Source organism: Mchenga conophoros, linkage group LG13, assembly GCF_057382185.1.
Source record: "Mchenga conophoros isolate Kocher_MC1m ecotype Shallow Benthic linkage group LG13, M_conophoros_male_GT1.1, whole genome shotgun sequence".
NCBI classification, from domain to species: Eukaryota; Metazoa; Chordata; class Actinopteri; order Cichliformes; family Cichlidae; genus Mchenga; species Mchenga conophoros.
This window is the reverse complement of record NC_140538.1, coordinates 19,352,108-19,371,055: the sequence shown is the minus strand read 5'-3', so window position 1 is coordinate 19,371,055 and position 18,948 is coordinate 19,352,108. Positions and strand designations below refer to the sequence as shown.

The window sequence follows — 18,948 nt, the reverse complement described above, 5'->3', positions numbered from 1 at the left end:
AGAAGAAGCTGACGGAGAACTGTCAAGTGGTGGTGTCAGCAGCGAGTGCCTAGACGAGGGTGGAAAAGGTGGACTGGAGTCAAGTGCAGAGGAGGAGGAGGCAGGGCGAAGTGAGCTGTCTGGGGAGGAGAACAGAAGAAGTCAAGGACAGGTGTCGTCATCTGATGAAGAAGACGAGGGAGAGCCCAACTCACAGCCAGTTCCCACAAGAAAGTATCCTTTCCGATGCAGAAATCCACCCAAGACACTCACGTATGACACCTTAGGTCAGCCATCAGTCATAAACAGACACAAGTGATGTCCACAGCTAAGAGAAAAAAACTAAGTTCATTGTCACATGTTGAGTTTACTGTGGTGACAGTTTAAACAGAAAGGGAAGTGTTCACAGTAGCAAATGTTAAAAAGAGCAAATTTGACAGAGCAACAACTGCATGTATTTGTTTAATAGTTCACATGAGTTAAACAGGGAATACCAGAACCAGACTAGCTACACATAGAGAGATACTGGCTTGTATGTGAGATATACAGCAGTAAATGTGTGTCTGTGTAAAAGGTTACATGGTAGAGTGATAGGTCTACACCTTCAGCCTGATACAGAGCACGCCTGTGTGGCGGAGAGACTTTACAGACATTGCCTGGCCAGTAGTGTCTGTTGCTGGTACATGACATGAAGGGGGAGATGTATGTCATGCCAAAGACTGTTACCGGACAGAACGTATCTTGAGAGGCTGACTCCCAGTGAAGCTACTGCTGTAACCTTCTGTTGAAGACATGCATTCTGGAAAAAATCTCTAATGTCGGGATGACATTCATTTTTGGAGGGGAGAGTGTGGGACTCATGTAATGGGTGGGCACAGATGGAAGTATTGTAATAGATATTGCCCCCCCTCCATAATCTCATGCATTCTTATCATTGTTATGTTATGCGTTCAGTTCTGTATTACTATTTCTGACACATACTGTGATAACTGGCAATATAGCTAGGATACTCTGATCAATGATGATTCCCACGGGTGGTGCCCACGCAGGCACTGAATCGGGCAGCTTTGGGCTCACGCAGGCACTGAATCGGGCAGCCTTGGGGTCCTGTGTGTTCTACTGCACAGATAGCCTGCAGAGCGCAGCTACGCTGAACTGAAGTGCTTGTGTTTTGTATTTGCAGGTGAGCACAAGTTATGTGTTGATAAACGGAATGATGTTGACGTATGAGAAATGTATTAGAGTAAGGTACTGTCATTAATGGAACACAACGCTAATGTCGGAGTTTGTGATTTACATGATGTACCTGAACTGGTGTTAAACGGGATGTCACATCGCAAATGATGTAATGAGGGGATCGAGAGGGTAGTCTCCATGCGCAACAATACTAGTTGGAGGAGCATATGAGTGTGCAGAATATTGTAATATGAACATTGGTGGGAAAATACTGAGTAAATGAGTACTTTGTTAACACGTGTTCAGTAGTTATATGTAAAATGGTCCTGTGTGTTCTACTGCACAGATAGCCTGCAGAGCGCAGTTACGCTGAACTGAAGTGCTTGTGTTTTGTATTTGCAGTTGCAAATGAGCAAGTAAAGAGAACGATTCTGAACTCATGCACGCCTGGAAGTGTCATTTGTCCAAGTGTGCAACACTTGAACACATTTTGCAAAACTTCGCTCATTGTGCCAAAACTCCAAACACAAATAAACATGACACAACACTGGGAAATATACCATTCACATCTGTGCCAAATTGAAACTCTACTCTCAAAACCTAAACTCTGCTGTCAAAACCTAACATTCCTTTGTCAAAATGTAACTCTGTTGACAAAGTGACACGTACTTGCATCATATGCAAACACTTACAGATCAGGGGGAACACACTAGTCTACTTTATATAAAACACTGCAGTCTTTGATGTTCATTGTTTATTCAGAAGGCATATTTTCAGGAGACACATTTTCAAACAACCAAAAAAGCCAATAGGACTCAATATTGTACATTGCAGCACTGTACATTGCAGTACCATGAATTCAGATAAAGCAAAAAAAAAAAAAAAACACAATACAGTAATAGAAAAAACACCATACTGTAAACACAAAAAATCATGACAATTGTGCATACGTGGGCTCATGGATCCCGCCGTCTTTTGGGGTCTGGCCACAGGACCTCATCGACATCGCAAGCAATGTCTTCTCCTGCTAGGCACCGGGGAAAATATCCTCTTGCATGTCGAAACCATCCATGGATTGCTGTCACCTGAATGTCGCCGCAGGCCTGTTCCATTGCCTGCAGAAGAGGCATGCGGGCATGTGGTTGGCGGTCATATACACGCCATCTCCAAGCCAAAAAAAATTCCTCTATAGGGTTTAAAAATGGTGAGTAAGGGGGCAAGTATACCACTTCAAGTTGGTTGTGGTTGGAGAACCAGGCCTGGACCAGAGCAGCCCGATGGAAACTGACATTATCCCATATCACTACAAACATGGGCTGATCTGCTCTGTTCTGTACAACTATATCATGGAGAGCATTTAGAAATGTGAGTATATGTTGGCTATTGTATGGACCTAGTTTTGTATGATGATGCAGAAGCCCTCGAAGGCTTATGGCGGCACACAATGTGATATTTCCCCCGCGCTACCCCAATTGCCCTTTGGCCAATTACATTACGACCCCGTCATCTTGTTTTGCACAGGTCAAATCCAGCTTCATCAATGAAAATGAATTCATGAGGCTGTGCAGCTCCATCCATGGCCAAGATTCTCTGTAAAAAAAAGAGAACATATTACTGTACTACAGTGCTACACATACAGAACCCTCACCCCATCACACAGGTACCTGTGTAGCTCTCAGAGTGGATCCATGTGGTACTGATATGGTACATATTCAGCTGCTACTGGATTTCACCAATACTGTATTGTACATTGAGAGGATTGAGAGAGTTTTTGTTCTTCTGGTGGCCGTGGAACTGTTACTTTTATCAAGGAACGGGACCGCAGCACATCTCCTACACGCACGGACTGTTTACTCCAGAGATCAGCTGATCGCCCTGATGCCGGCCGGCTCGCTGGCCAGGCCCGCAGAAGTACCAGCTGAAATTTGGAGGAAAACACATCGGGGATGCAGAGGTCAAGGACAGAAGAGAAGAAAAAAGGTGACGGTGAGACAGCGGAGGCTCGAAGCGAGGAGGAGGTTTAAACCGTGTCTGCCGTCTATCGTGATGGGAAATGTGCGATCGTTGGCAATTAAAATCGACGAGCTCTCAGCACTGGTACGGAGTCAGAGGGAATACCGAGAGTGTAGCCTGATGTGTTTCACCGAATCATGGCTGCACCAGGACATTCCCGATGAGAATGCTTCCGTGGAAGGCTTCCACACTGTTCGGGCGGACAGGGACAGCATCGCTAGCGGTAAGCGTAAAGGAGGTGGGCTTGCTGTTTTAGTTAACAACCGGTGGTGTAACCCTGCCAACATAACAATCAAAGAAAGGATTTGTTGCCCGGACACTGAACTGTGTGCTGTTGGACTCAGGCCGTATTATTTACCCAGGGAATTCTCTCACGTCATCTTGGTGGCTGTCTATGTTCCCCCCTCTGCTAACCCCACAGCTGCATGTGACACTATCCACTCTGCCATAGCTCGGCTACAGACTCAGCACCCGAGTGCCTTTATTGTGATCTCGGGTGACTTCAACCATGTATCACTGGACAATACACTACCAACATTCAAACAATATGTGGACTGTCCCACCAGGGGAGAGAAAACTTTAGACTTACTGTATGCTAACGTCAAGGATGCATACAGCTCCTCCTCCCTCCCCCCACTTGGTAGGTCAGATCATAACCTGATTCACCTCACCCCCCGCTATGTGCCAATTGTGAGGAGGGAACCTGTGACCACCAGGACTGTTAGGAGGTGGTCAGAGGAGGCAATAGCGGAACTACAGGGCTGTTTCGAGGTGACCGACTGGGAAACACTCTGTGAGCCTCACGCCGAGGACATCAATGGGCTTACTGAGTGTATCACAGGCTACATAACTTTCTGCACCGACTCCATTGTTCCAGCTCAGACTGTTCATTGTTACCCAAATAACAAGCCGTGGGTGACTAAGGACATCAAAGCCCTCCTCAACAACAAGAAGAGGGCTTTCAGAGGGGGCAACAAAGAGGAGGTGAGGAAGATCCAGGTGTTACTAAAGGACAAGATCAGAGAGGCTAAGGACAATTACAGGAGGAAGCTGGAGTGGAAACTCCAGCAGAACAGCATGAGAGAGGTGTGGAGGGGCATGAAGACCATCACTGGATTCAGGCCAACCAACAGCAGGGGAGCTGAGGGAGGTGAGAATAGAGCCGACGAGTTGAATCTGTTTTTCAATAGATTCGACACCACAGTGTCTGCTCCCACCCCCACAACCTCACCTGCAGTCAGCCTGGAATCCAGAGCCACACCACTGTGCCAGCCTCTCTCTTCACATGTTGCCTCCTGTGAGATTCCTGACACCCCTCCCCCACCCATCACCTTCACTCAATACCAGGTTGAGATGCAAATGAGGAGACTTCACTCAGGCAAGTCTGCTGGACCAGACGGAGTGAGTCCCCTTGTCCTCAAGACCTGTGCCCCCCAGCTGTGTGGAGTCTTTCATAAACTGTTTATGCTGAGTCTGAGTCTGCAGAGGGTCCCGGTGATGTGGAAGACATCATGCCTCGTCCCTGTACCAAAGACGCCTCGTCCCAGTGGCCCCCAGGATTACAGGCCCGTGGCACTGACCTCCCACATCATGAAGACCCTGGAAAGGCTCATCCTGGACCAGCTGCGACCCATAGTAAGACCACATCTGGATCCCCTTCAGTTCGCTTATCAGCCTCGTCTCGGAACAGAGGACGCCATCATCTACCTGCTCAATCGTGTCTACACCCATCTGGACCAGCCGGCGAGCACTGTGAGGGTCATGTTTTTTGACTTTTCCAGTGCTTTCAACACCATCAGGCCGACCCTCCTGGGTGATAAGTTAGCAGCGATGCAGGTGGATGCTTCTCTGGTGTCCTGGATTGTTGATTATCTGACAGGAAGACCACAATATGTACGTCTCCCACAGTGTGTGTCTGACAAGGTGATCAGCAACACAGGGGCACCACAGGGGACTGTCCTCTCCCCCTTCCTCTTCACCCTCTACACCACAGACTTCAGCCACTGCACAGAGACCTGCCATCTTCAGAAGTTTTCTGATGACTCTGCGGTGGTTGGATGCATCAGCAGGGATGATGAGACAGAGTACCGGGCTGTGGTCGACTCCTTTGTCACGTGGTGTGAGCAGAATCATCTGCAGCTCAACGTGGCAAAGACCAAGGAACTGATCGTGGACTTCAGGAAGACCAGGAAACACTTGACCCCTGTTTCAATCCAGGGGGTCAGTGTTGACATTGTGGAGGACTATAAATACCTTGGAGTACACATTGACAATAAACTGGACTGGGCTAAAAACACCACAGCACTTTACAGGAAGGGCCAGAGTCGTCTCTATTTTTTGAGGCGACTGAGGTCCTTCAACATCTGCCAGAAAATGCTGAGGATTTTCTATGAGTCTGTTGTGGCCAGTGCGATCCTCTATGCTGTTGCATGCTGGGGGAGCAGGCTGAGGGTCGCAGATGCCAACAGACTTAATAAACTGATCCGTAAGGCCAGCAATGTTGTGGGGATGGAGCTGGACTCCCTCAAGGTGGTGTCGGAGAGGCGGATGCTGTCCAAGATAAAGACAATGTTGGATAACACCTCCCACCCACTCCATGACATGTTGGTCAGTCACAGGAGCTCGTTCAGTGAGAGACTGAGATTACCGAAAAGCACCACTGAACGACACAGGAAATCATTCCTGCCTGTGGCCATCTCCCTGTACAACGCATCCACTTAACACACTGTTTGCTGCTACAGCTACACATGTTTCTTTTCCAACTATTTATTTATAAGTGACTTATGTATGTATGTATGTATATATATGTATATATTGTACTATTCTTAGTTAGCGTATTGTCTGTCTTGTCTTAATGTTGGTTTAAAATGGAGCACTGTAACAAAAAATAATTTCCCCCAGGGATCAATAAAGTATTCTGATTCTGATTCTGATTCTGATACATGTAAAGGACAGTTACACTTACCCGTACATATTCAGCTCGAAGTCCTTTGACCCTGTCACTGTTCCTCTCAAATGGGACTCTGTAGAGCTGCTTCATGGTGATGCTGTGTTTTCTCAAGATGCGTGTGATAGAATAGAATAGAATTCAACTTTACTGTCATTGCACATGCACAGGTACAGGGCAACGAAATGCAGTGGTGGTGGTGATGCTCACATGGTTTATGTTGTTGAACACTTGCCTGTCTGCAAGTATTTGCTTTCGTAGCTGGTGGAGACGGATGGCATTGTCTGCCCTCACTAGGTCCTCAACAGCAAGTTCCTGCTGTTGTGTGAACATGCGTTGGCGTCCTCCCCCAGAAGGTCTTCGAGTCATTCTAGAGGAATACAACCACATATTGTCATCGCTTTGCTTATTTTTCTTACAGTACTTTACTGTATATACTGTATCATCCACTGTACAACACTGTACTTCAATATAAGTAATCATGGTATGTTTCACAGAAACTACCACTTTGGCTGCAAAAGGAGCATTAGCACCTTGCAATACCCTGTACACTTGATATGGTAATGTGATATACTGTAGAGTAGAGTAGAAGGTAGAGAGGTGAAGACAGACCTGTTTTCTAGTCGGAATGTTCTTATTACAGATGCCACTGTGAAGCGGCTTAGATGTGGGTGGACTCTCTGCCCAGCTTCCCTCATAGTCAGGCCCTGGTTGATGACACCAAAGTTGCTCTTATATCATCAGCAATATGGGTCTGTGCATGGCCTCTTTGACCTCCTCTTCGACCTCCTCCTCCTCCTCTTCCTCTTGCTCTTCCTCCATCCATGCTTGCAAAGTTCTTGAATTGGCTAAACTGAGGGCTTTTTGTAGTTGGCTAATTGGTGTTCAGTTTTGCAAGTAAGGTCCTTCAGGTGTGTATTTGAGTGGTTGCAATTACCCGATGTGTTTTGTATTTTGGATACATGTGTTTTCCAAATGGCACCCTGAAATTTAATTTTGTGAACAAAGTGTCTTATGTATGAAATGGAGTGTAGTATGCAGGACCATGTGTGTTGCATAAAGGAGTAAGTGTGTTGCATAATTGCAACTAGGGTGCAAAGGAGCGCTTTTGTTTAAGGTATGGGTACATGTGTTTGAGGTATGGTAACAAAAGCTTCAAGTTGTGTTACTTTAGTCTAAGCATGGGTTTATAGTGTTCAAGCAACGGGCAAAAACTGTAAGTACTCATTGTCTTACTTTATTATTATCTGTTTTTTTCTTTACCTAATCTAAATTATCCATCTTTAAATGTTGACTTTAATGAGGCTGACCAACTGTCTTTAATGACATGTGATAACATAAAAAAAAACACGTCAAATACTGTAATTTTCTTTCTTTTTACAATAAGAATTTCTAGCTTTTTCCATATATTTAACAAAAATAATTTCAGGAATACTGCAAATAAACAAAGCTTCACAGCTGGCAAGTTCAGCATATTGAATTCTTTTTTAAATACTCCTGTGCAGTGAGCTTGTCACTGTATATTAACTGTATAGAAATAATACTTGAATAATGAAAACGAGAGATGAATTGCTGCAGTTTACATGCATTTACACTCAAGGCAAAGTGTAAATGCATGTGCACTGGATGCTTTACCATTATTTCCTGGGTGCTTGTTTTGAATAACATATCTATTAAGATCTCTGAATCTATGCTATGCATGAAGTTAATTATTATACCTGACAGGTCACAAAAATGCTGTTGTTGTTGTTGTCATATCATTAAAAATATTTACTGCTTTTCCTAAAGAGAATAAAATAAGAGCAAATATTTTGCCACTTGGTTAAAAGATTGTGGTCTGATTGAATACACAATAACTCATGTGGTGTGCTCCCCACCAGCCCGAGGCACTCATAGCATAGAGTACAGCCAGTGTTTGTGTGTCAACACAATCAAATTAGAAAATCAATGTAGTAATATACGAACATACGAACAACGGTCTGGATAACCAGCATTACCATACCCATATGGAAGAACAAAGGGGATGTAGCCGAATGCTCAAATTACTGTCCTATCCGCCTACTATGTCACACGACGAAAATATTCGAAAGAGTCATCGATGCACGTCTTCGGGAAATTGTCAACGTCACCCCCAACCAATGCGGTTTTGTAAAGGGATGTGGAACAACTGACGCCATACACGCCGCCCGACTCCTGCTGGAGAAGCACAGGGGAAAAGAACAAGACGGTACATATTGCCTTCCTAGACCTTGAAAAGGCTTTCGACAGGGCCTCATATGGCACTCCCTAAGATCGCATGGTGTCCCTGAGGCGTACATCAAATGGATACAGCTCCTCTACGACAACGCCACCAGTTCAGTCCGATGCACCGCTGGACTATCACCTCCCTTCCCAGTTAGAGTTGGGGTCCACCAAGGGTCAGCTCTGTCACCCCTCCTCTTCATTCTATGTATGGATACCATCACGGCCGAGCTCCAGTTACCTCGTCCATGGTCTCTCCTCTTTGCCGATGACGTATTCCTCGCCAGCAAAGACAGAGAAGAGACCCAAACGACGACACAACTCTGGAAGACCCGGCTCGATGAATACGGTATGCGGCTCAATACGAAAAAGACCGAATACCTGGAAGGAGGCCCCCAAACTGATGGCACCATCATAACTGACAGCGAAGAGTTGAAGAAGACCGCTACTTGGGCTCAGTCATCAGCTACGATGGAAATATAACCTCCGATGTCCGAGCACGAATAAATGCAGCCTGGTTAAAATGGCGACAGGTCACTGGTGTCCTTTGCAACAGAAGAATGCCAGATCGACTCAAGGGAAAAATCTACAAAGCGGTGGCCCGCCCAGTAGCCCTGCTCCGATGGAGCTTCGGAATTACAAGACGGGACCATGTTACGAACAAAGACATACGGAAGCGACTAGGTGTAGCCCCAATTAAGGAAAAGATGTTTGAGTCCCGCCTGAGGTGGTATGGACACGTGATTCGAAGCGATGAGAACTCTGTAGCAAAAACGGCAATGATGATCGACCCAGAAAGATGCCGGCCTCGAGGCAGACCAAAGAAACGGTGGATGGACAAAATTAAGGAGGACGCCTTGGACAGAACCAAATGGAGAAACCTTTGCCGAAGAGCGGACCCTGCACCAGCGGGAACAACGCCAGGATGAAGAATATACGAACATATTGCCTAGAGACAGGCTTGCACCTTGAGTCAAGTGTGGGACATTGACTTTTGACTTAAGGCACAAAACCCATGAATTAAAACAAACTCTTATGATGAATCTCTTAAAAGCAATGAGTTAATAAAGAAAGTGTTCTTCATTTTCCTGAATACAATATATTAAAAGTGATGCAAATTTTTATTAAGAAAATACAGCACATGTTTTACAGAAGTATTGCACCCTCCCAGCATTCGGCAAAACCTGTCTGACACAGGATGTGCTCCATCATATCTTATCTTGGACACCTGTAGCATTTGCAATGTTTGTTTTTTTTTGTTTTTTTTTTGTTTTTTGTTTTTTTGGACATTTGCAATGTTTATTCTGTAACTTACCCGTCAACATTCATGTGGCTTTGGCAGTAGTAACAGCACCTTGGTATGTGTATGCACTTGCAGCAATACATTTTATACTTTTGTGACATTTTGAAACAACAAAAAGGTACGCATCCCCAAACACATTCTGACAGTGAATTTGTTAGGAAGTTCAAGTAGAAGAAAGACACAAAAGCAGCTTGACAATTGTATTTCCAGATTGCCAATATATGGCATCCATCAGTGCACCTATAAACCAGTAAAGACGTAAACTCTGTTTGCCAAAACATTTTCTTAACGCAGCAAAGTGCAAAGCTACATGTATAAACATTACCAATCACATGTGCATTAGTAGTTATTGACCTGTGAAGAGTGTGCGTAATGCTAAGACACGTCGCTACTTGTTCTTGTGTATAAAATTTCCCACTCTTTGAAAGAATTTCTCCAGCTTGTTTTCATGATGTCCACTGGCAGCCTGAGTGCTGTTGAGTTCAATAGCTGCCTCTCCTTTTGGAAGGCTTTTGGACTTCTCCTGGGACGGTTTGATTCTGAAGCTGTGTGGAGTGCGTAGAGAGGTTTTCTTTTCCGATGAGCCGAAAGGCTCAAATCTGCTCGACAGGCGATTCTCACCTCCTCGGTCTTTGCTCCAGCTGCTTGAGTGAAATCCAGGCCTTGTGTTTTTGTCAAAAATGCTGGGTTTCTTCTGTGTGGTGGTTTTGGAGAGAGCGCTCTGCGGAGGTTGTTGTTCTTTCTCAGCTTGGAATCGCGATTTTAAAGATTTTATGCCCTCCACCTTGTTCCTCTGGCGCTCTGAGGAGTAACTGAGAGAAATGCTTCTGCTTGGGAGATGTTTTTGTTCTATAACTGATGTTTTCTCCTCATCCTCAGCAGTCAGAGTGTCTGAGCTGTCCGCTGACGTGAGACTTGGTGTTTTTGAGTTCCTAATTGAATTCTCTTTTTTCTCTTGTATGTTCAGCAAAGATGTGATTTTCTTAGCACCTGTGCGGTTTGATTTATCAGTCAAATCCTTGCTTTTCACATCCAGGGCTGCTGCTGACAAAGCCCGGGCCGGTGGCTCCTGCCAAATGGGGCCACTGGGACTCTTTGTGCTTGTCATGCTCTTGACATCATAATGGGAGACAGGTCTCTGATCTTCATTTAGATTTGACCCATGTCCTCCATTCAGTGCAGTCATTGCTGCTTCACTTTGGCCTTCTTGCATCCTTACAAAAGCATTGTACATGTGATTTGATGATTCGTGTGTGCTTGATCTCGGATCTGCCACACTGTGCCTTTTGACCCAGTTGTCACTGAAAATGTTAGGGTTTGTGATTATTTGCCTGTCTTTAGCTCGGCTCAGGTTGGCATATGAATGATAAGGGTTTCTACCTGTATCATAGCCTGCTCCTGTTGGAGTCCATTGCATGGATGAGTAGTGTAAATGACTGTTTTTTGTGGGGCTAAGACTACTAGAAGTATGTAGATATCTGTTTGCCTCCATTTGTTCTTGTACGGTTGGCCTGAGAGCAAGAGAGGACCTCATCCCTCCCTGCATGAACGGGCTAGCTTTGTCCAGTTGTTCAAACTGGTCTAAATAGTCACAAGAGTCCCCAAATGGGACATCAGGATTATTAAGATATGACTCGATCCTCAATGTACGCATATAGGACTTGGACATATTCTCCAATGTTGGCATGTTCTGCTGCTTGGATAGAACTCGTTTGTCATTTCCGTTGTAAGACTGCAAATTGTGACTTCTGTGTATCTGTGGCACTTGTAAATAATTATTCATAGCATAGTTGTTTGCTCCATCTCTAGAGATATTCCAGTTGCTCCCTCTAGGCTTGATGTTCTGTGGGATGGATTCGTGTCCATCTTGCCTCTCTCCAGCATAGCTGTGCCTTTTGAAGAAGTTCATCTCCTCCACCGATTGAAATTCCTGAACACCAATGCCATTTTCCATCAAGGGTCTAAGTTTGTAATCTTCCTCTTCAAACAGCCTCTCTTCATAATCTCTTTGACCAAGGTTCCTCTCACGAGTCTTCCGATAGACTGTGTCCAGACTTTGCCTCAACATGTCCCTCCGCTGAAGATTTGGAGCAGAATGACAGTTTGGTAAAATCTGTTGCCCAAGTGACCCGTTTCGTTGGAGCAAACCCTCTGGAGGACATAGTTCAGGTGGCACGATCGATCGGGCATAGAGGGTTCGAAACTCCTCATCGTAGGACTTCACCAGATGTCCTGTGATGATCTGAACCATGCTCAGATTGATCTTCTCAAATGACCAGGTGAAACTGTAAACAAACAGGAAAATACTTGTATAAAAAACTGTATTTTGATTTGTTTCCCTTGGTTTACAGCTTAGATTTGTTATCCTCAAATAGTTGTTAGTCTCAAACTGAAAGGCTTTCACTTTAAATGAAAACCTTTCACTTAAAGGTTTGCACTTACAGACTCTAAGTACACTAGTAAAATACATTTACAACACCTGGAATACTGAAACTTTTTTTTCCACTATAAGTGCAGTCACATTTTCTACAAGCTTTTCACATTAATAAACAGCAAAAAGCTGAAACAAATAATAAATACTAACTGTGACAGAAATTTTGTAAAGAGCCAGAACAAATATAGTGCTGAAAGCTTTTTGTGTGCACCTCAGTGGTCTCAACCACAGCTCCGGTTGTATTGCAGTTTTGTTTACCTGTATGAGCCGTAAATTGCTGTGTGACAGTCAGCTAAAAGAAACTTCTGCTCCATTGCACCATGAAATTTAGCTCCTAATCGACAGCGGTAATCCTGACCTTTCACGGTGCGCACCCTCATGTTCTGCAATCAGAGCAATGAAAGGAGAGTGTCAGAACATATGTATGACTGTCACATTTTACAAGTGGTAATAATATGTCAAAGAGGAAATTAATATGTGATACAGGCATGCATATTGTACAGAATCATTCCGATTATTTGTTGAATCGTCGAGTTGTTGTTGTTGCTGTTGGCATGTAATTTCTATTTAAAAGGAACTTTGTAGGTGTGTTTGAGTCGTTGTAATCTCTCTCCAGTAATTACAACTCCACCCAAAAACAGGATTAACCAGATTTACTAATAATTTAACGCTTTAAAGTTAAGGTTTATTTTTTTTAAAAAAGGTCATTTGTTACTTTGCATATGGCAATAAACACAATTTTTTGAAAACTATCTTCTTAATTATTGTGAACTTTAAAAACATTTTAAGCCTGGGAAGATAATATTTACATGTAAGAATGCATGCACAGCCAAAACATCAAATAAATCCATTCCATCCTAAACTTACTCTCAGTTGTTGGAGTTTCACATCTTGGTTTTCAGCCATTGTCAGGAAACTTTTCAAATGGTAATCATCCAAAAGCACATAAACCGGGACTCCCCGTATTGAAGCGTCGACGGCTTCTTTGAATATATCCACATCAGTAAACACGTCCATTACAATGGCAATGACCTGCAAGGACAAATCAACAGTGAATAGTAAATCAATCTGACATCTGCAAGCTCATAAATGGTAAATTGCCTTAAATGAGACTCTGAAAAATCACTTATGAACAAAGTCTCCAACATGATTCCATGCTGAAGAAAAAGGGACACGATAAACGGCTACATGTGCTTATCTATAATCAATACATTTAAATGTTTGGAGCACTCAAAGCACTTTTTACCACAAGTCTTGTTTACCCAATCACATGCACATTCACACAGGCACTTTTTCTATACCTAAGCACTTTGTCTAACAGGCATGCACACACTCACACTCCAATGGATGCATCAGGGGCAACTTGAGATTCAGTATCTCCTGAGCCACAGCCATCCATTGATCTCAAATCCATTTCAGTCACTCCTGGAACATTTTTGTGAGTGGGACCAAACTAGAGCCCTTTTGCTTCGTTCTTTGATTTCACTTCAGGTTCAGTAAGTGTACATAAAAGGTTCCTAATGATAATGCAGACGGTGAAATTCCTGGACGCTTTGAAAATAGCACTATCACACTGTGTTACTGCAGGATGTAATGAACCTATGTGTGACTTTACTGAGTGTTACTTTAATACATATTGTGCCTGGACTGTGTGTGATCTCCAATGCACTTTCATATATGCACTATTTAAAAATTAAAAGTTGCTGTCTGGACAGGCTTGAGACAGTGCAGCTGCTCTGTTTCATTAAAGATTTATTCCAGTTCCGTTTTCTTTACACTTCACTAGCATGAGAAGTGAGGGGGTGGGTTCTTTAGCGCTTTGTGAGCTTTAGGACTGAGATATGCGGGCACGCATTGATCACTTATGTTGATACTTTCCTGCCATTTTCTGGTGAACATGCTGCTTTAATTAACAGTCAGCTCAGACTTTTAAAAAAGCAATCGTCCACTACGCAAAACTGACACAGGCTGTTTACTGAGGTGTAAACTGCTTCTTATAATGCAGTAATCGAAATTACTATAAAAATAGTTCACACACTCATTTCTCATGATGGTGAGTTGCAGAACCAGATTTTGGCCCAGGCAGACACTCCTTTTCCCTGAAGGAGAAAGGTGCTTCTGACATGCTTTTGTGATCAATGCGTGCCCGCATATCTCAGTCCATTGTTGCTGGTAGCTCTGATTACCTGTCTTGCATCCTGAATGTGCTTCCGGATGACTTCTTTAATTGTTGGGCTGTTTAGTCTCGGTGGATGAAAGAGCAGATCTATATTAGTCTGTAACATTTCATGCAAAACCTCCGGCCACCCTAAGTCCAGATTTGGCGTTTCCACATCTGAGTGCATGGGCCAATATGTCCCAGAGGATGATTTGGTATCCGAGGGATCTTTGATTTCCTCGGTCTGGGTTTGAGGTGGGAGCTGTTCTGCATTTCCAGTGATGAAGAGGATCTCATCTTCGGAGAGAAAGCTCCCGAGCCGTTCTCCTTTTAAGAACTCCTGGTAACTGTCTCTGCCGCCATTCACCAAGCGATCAATTGCCAGCCGATACGACTCCTTATAGTGAGGCTGAATGAAATCCTCTGATTTAAATTCACCTCGCAAGGAGGACAACAGGGAAAACTCTGGAGACTCCATGGCTCCAGACTTTTTCAGTAGGACCTGTAATAGAAAATGAAAATCAATGACATAATGTTAGAGGATCAGAGAGCAAACAGTGCAACAGGGTGGAACATGTTGACTCATGGCAACCCTAACGAGGAAAGGTAAGCTGTAATGCAGTATGCGGAAAGTTGTTAATGTTAAACTATACTACAGTTTGCATGGAAAGGTCAAAGAGTACATTAAAGGCAGTGTTCTTATATAAAGCAGTAAATTATTTAATGTTCTAGATCGTTTATGAGGTGATGAAGATATTAAAAGGCATGTTTAAAGATGTATTTTAGGCATTTTCCAGGCCTTATAACATATTACAGACAGGAAAGCAAACTCTAACCCGAGCCTCTGATGGAGGCCTCAGCATGTGGATCGCCTTCTCAACCAGGTGAGCTATAGTCCTGGTCAACACATGGTTTGTTTTAATGGCGTGTACAGGCCTAATCGGCGAAAGTATTTCAGTTTGCCTCAACAACATATAATCAGTTTTTTACGGCGCTGTTTCGAAACCTGAAAGACTTAAAAATTCACATCAAGGAATTTCCACTGTACAGTTGAAATGTAAATAAAACCAACCTGTTTTCACTTCTGTCACTTTTATCAACGTGAAGACCCAGCATGGTTGGATGGTTAGAAAGGTGTAGTTGTTTTTCACCTGACGTTAAGGTGAGCTCACCACTAGAAAAAGAAATCAGGGGCTGTACAAAGAGCTGTTTACTGATTAGCTAACCAGCATTTCCTCAGTAACACTCAATAATAAGATATGATAAATTACTTGAGAAGAGGGTGGTAAATATCTCATGCTTCAGCACGCCCATGTTATATAAATAACACAAAATAAAATTGCTAAACCAGGAACTACATGATAATTTGCTGTCAGTAGATTTATATTTTAAGTGGTTTTTAATGTACTCTGGTAAATCTGGTCTGTGTTTTACACTTATTTTGGTTTTGAAAGCTGTTTTGAAATACTGAACACCATATCTGCTCCTTCCATGTTTAAATGTGAATCGCTTCAAACTGGGGTGCCCTTTTGCCCCTTTAGAGTTTAGATTGACAGATTGACAGCTTAAAGCTATTGCCCCTGTTAATATTAGTACTGGACAACAGGAAATAAAAAAAAACACTGTAACCTTTAAAGCCCACGGTTTTCATAAATTCGGTGATCCAGGTGCTTCCCTGTTATATTTGACATTATATGTCCAATCAGGTCTCACCAGATTAATGCAAACACATGTCGGCTGAACAAACGAGTGTTACAATTTAAACATTCAAGCTTTTCACTCTAGTTTCACATTAATGTTGGCTAAGTGTAGAGAGCGTAGAGTCAAATTTGCACTCGCCCTTTTCGCTTTTACTTTCCTCTATGGGAAAGTGTGAGTGGAAATTATACTTTCACTGCCGACTTTGCTGCAGAGCATGAACCATTGCCAACATACAGATCACCTTATGTACAGCTGTTTCTTATACCTGTTTTCAGGTACCTTTTCAGCTTTCTTGTACATTCTGATTTTATACATGCGCAGTTATTTACATTTTGAGTTAGATCTCAGTTATCAAAGCTCCTTCAAGTGTGCGGCTTGGTTGTGCTGCTTTTCTGGTAAACAGAAATGTCAAAAGGCTGAGCAGCTGTTATCGCAACGCGTTTAATCATAGGACACACACCTCATAACAACGGCTTCTGTTTACATTTATTCATAAATCTCCCAGTGTTCATTCATTTGAAAGCGAGGCATTTGATATTCTTACAGCCGCTCGCTGAATGTCTCTCAGCGGCTTCAAAAGCTTAGTGAGCTAGTCACAACAATGTTATCTTATACTCAATAACAGTGACTTACATTTAGATTCCTGACTCTGTGAAAATCCTCTTGACTGCTCCCAGAATATCCCGCTTACATTTACATACTTTCAACTTATGTTCAATGTTTAGAGACTCATGTGTGCCTACTGAAAAAGACAAAGAAGCAGAGGTGTCTCAACATGATAAGCAGTCTGCAGGTTGAGGGTGTGGATTCCAGTTCTAACATGCAAATTATCAGACTCGAAACTCGCTCACAGGGAGTCATAAACCTGTTTCAGACCTAAAGCCACTCCCCTTCTGTATTTGGGTACAAAGTTCATGACGAATGACGAAAATCTAGCATATTGACGGACACAAAGAGGTTTTGTTAATACATCGGGAATAGCGGCACAGCACTCCTCAAAGACAATACATTTTAATTTTAGAGTGTGACTCTATTTATTGTTATGTATGGCAAGGAATGCTGGTTTAAAATCAAATAAAACATTTGCAGTGTCTTCACATAGATGACTCCTATAAACCCATGTGAACTCAAACCAGAAAGATTACTCATTATCTTAACCCCTGTGGCTGAATTGTCAGGGTGGAGCTACTCAAACTTATTTTGCTGACACAAGTCACATCCCTTGTCCTTTTTGGTCAGCACTCAATTGGTAATGAAAAAGGGGCTATTGGGTAACAAAGCCGCAATCACTAAAGCATTTTACCTGATGCGAACGAGTCTAAAGGACAACAACTCAAACAGCCAGTTTAACTTTGTTCAAGGGCTGGGTGACTGCGAAATAATGTGTCTAACATAAACAAGACATCCATAAAAGATGTTTGTTACACATTTACATTTACAGAACCCAAGTGTGTGTCAGACTGAGACAAATGTATTCTCTGTTGCACGTCCGTTTACAGTATACAGTGTGTTATCATGGATTAGGGACGACCTGAATTTCAGTTTAATTACTTTATTTGCTGACTATTAAACTGAAATGACCAAGTGTGACAAGAACAGTGTTCTAACCTCCCTGTCTCGGTGTATCCAAATGCCATTAGCCTCAAAGCATTTTTCAGGCCAGTTCAGGTTTATATATCATGCTGAGGACTTTAACAACAATTGATTAACTAACACCACAGCTGAAATAACCATTAAGCCTGTGCCTAGAGAAACAGACTCCCCTCCAGTCCACTCCCTGCAGCCTCAGTTTGAAAATATGTCTGTTTAATCTCTGGGAAAGTTAAAAAAAAAAACAACAGTCTGACATTTTAGGAGGTATCCATTTAACCGATAGTCAAAAGATAGCTTGAATTATCCTTGCAACAGCACGAAGACTGGAAATGGGAGAAAATGGCTCATCCAAAGATGACCTGCCTACCAGCACTCCTAAAACCTATCAGCATCCTAAATGGATTTTTTTTTCTCTTAGATGCAAAATAATTATTAAGCACAAACACTATTACAGGTCCAGCAGAGTGAAACGATTTAAGCGACTGCTTATTCTGTTTTCAATTAACTATCAATTAACTTTCACAGTGTGCTAAAGCACATTCAGTCCCAACTAGTTAAGACTACCATGGCTTATCAGTTTGCCTAGTTCTTTTTCTTCTGTGCATCACATTCTTTTAATCAGTAAATAAATTCTGTCTTAAGTAACCTGTTCCTAATAATATGACCAAGATATGAAAATCAAGTTCTTTTACATATATGTGTCTCACTGAGCTAATGCTGAGAAATTAAAGCAATAATATGATGATTATTTAAGAGGGACTTGATCAAAAAAGCGCCTGTCTCATTACATTATTCCAAATTACTTGTCTCTGGTCAAAGATTCATGGGAATGTTTGCTCATGAAAAAATGGCATTGTTACATACAGTGTCGACACTCTGCTCCTGGGTCAGGGCTCACACACCTCGGGTAGTTCTCCAGGATTTCGCTTGAAAAGTAAAACCACAACGAACAAAATCTCTGCACCATTGTTCTGTCTTGAGTCTGGGTGTGTGTGGATTAAGTAACGTATGCAGGGAGTTTCTTTTCCTTAATCGGCCTCCTTGTGAGTCACCTTTTGTGACACCCAATCCCTGTAGTCATGGTCAGTTCCTCAGGCTGTTCTCAGCTCCTGCCGGCAAGTCTGAGCAAGTGGTGTGTTGTTATGTCGCTGTGCAGCGCCTGTAATCAGTTAACTACAGCTCTGACGTCTTGATAAACATCAGTGCTGAAGCAAGAAACTTGTCACTGAGTACGCTCAAAATAAAGAAGGAACTTATTAGTCTTAGAAGCATTTAAAACTCATGCTGCATTCCTATAGCTTTTTGCTCTTTTTGTATTTGAGAGTAAAAAAAAAATGTTTTGACTAGTTTTCCATATTGAGAAATCTCTAGAGACTAAGCAGCAGGCTTAGTAGACAACTGCT

General features: G+C 42.8%; 1 protein-coding gene across 4 annotated transcripts; it reads right to left on the bottom strand.

Moving 5' to 3' along the window:
• Nucleotides 1-1,892: 1,892 nt before the first annotated feature.
• On the bottom strand, nt 1,893-18,527 carry sack1b (scaffolding CK1 anchoring protein B). 4 transcript variants are annotated; one of them, XM_085297064.1, is made up of 7 exons: nt 16,586-16,892; nt 15,324-15,425; nt 14,280-14,753; nt 12,961-13,125; nt 12,352-12,476; nt 6,134-11,944; nt 1,893-2,745 (listed from the first exon to the last, which is right to left on the bottom strand). In XM_085297064.1, exons 3-6 carry the CDS (start codon nt 14,727-14,729, stop codon nt 10,048-10,050), a joined length of 2,637 nt encoding a protein of 878 aa, XP_085153190.1. In that variant the 5' UTR covers nt 14,730-14,753; nt 15,324-15,425; nt 16,586-16,892; the 3' UTR covers nt 1,893-2,745; nt 6,134-10,047. The 4 variants fall into 4 exon arrangements, with proteins under 4 accessions (XP_085153190.1, XP_085153189.1, XP_085153191.1 ...); XM_085297063.1 differs by lacking the exon at nt 15,324-15,425 and having other exon boundaries at nt 6,134-6,215; nt 6,326-11,944; XM_085297065.1 differs by lacking the exons at nt 15,324-15,425; nt 16,586-16,892 and adding an exon at nt 18,410-18,527.
• Between the last annotated feature and the right edge of the window lie 421 nt (nt 18,528-18,948).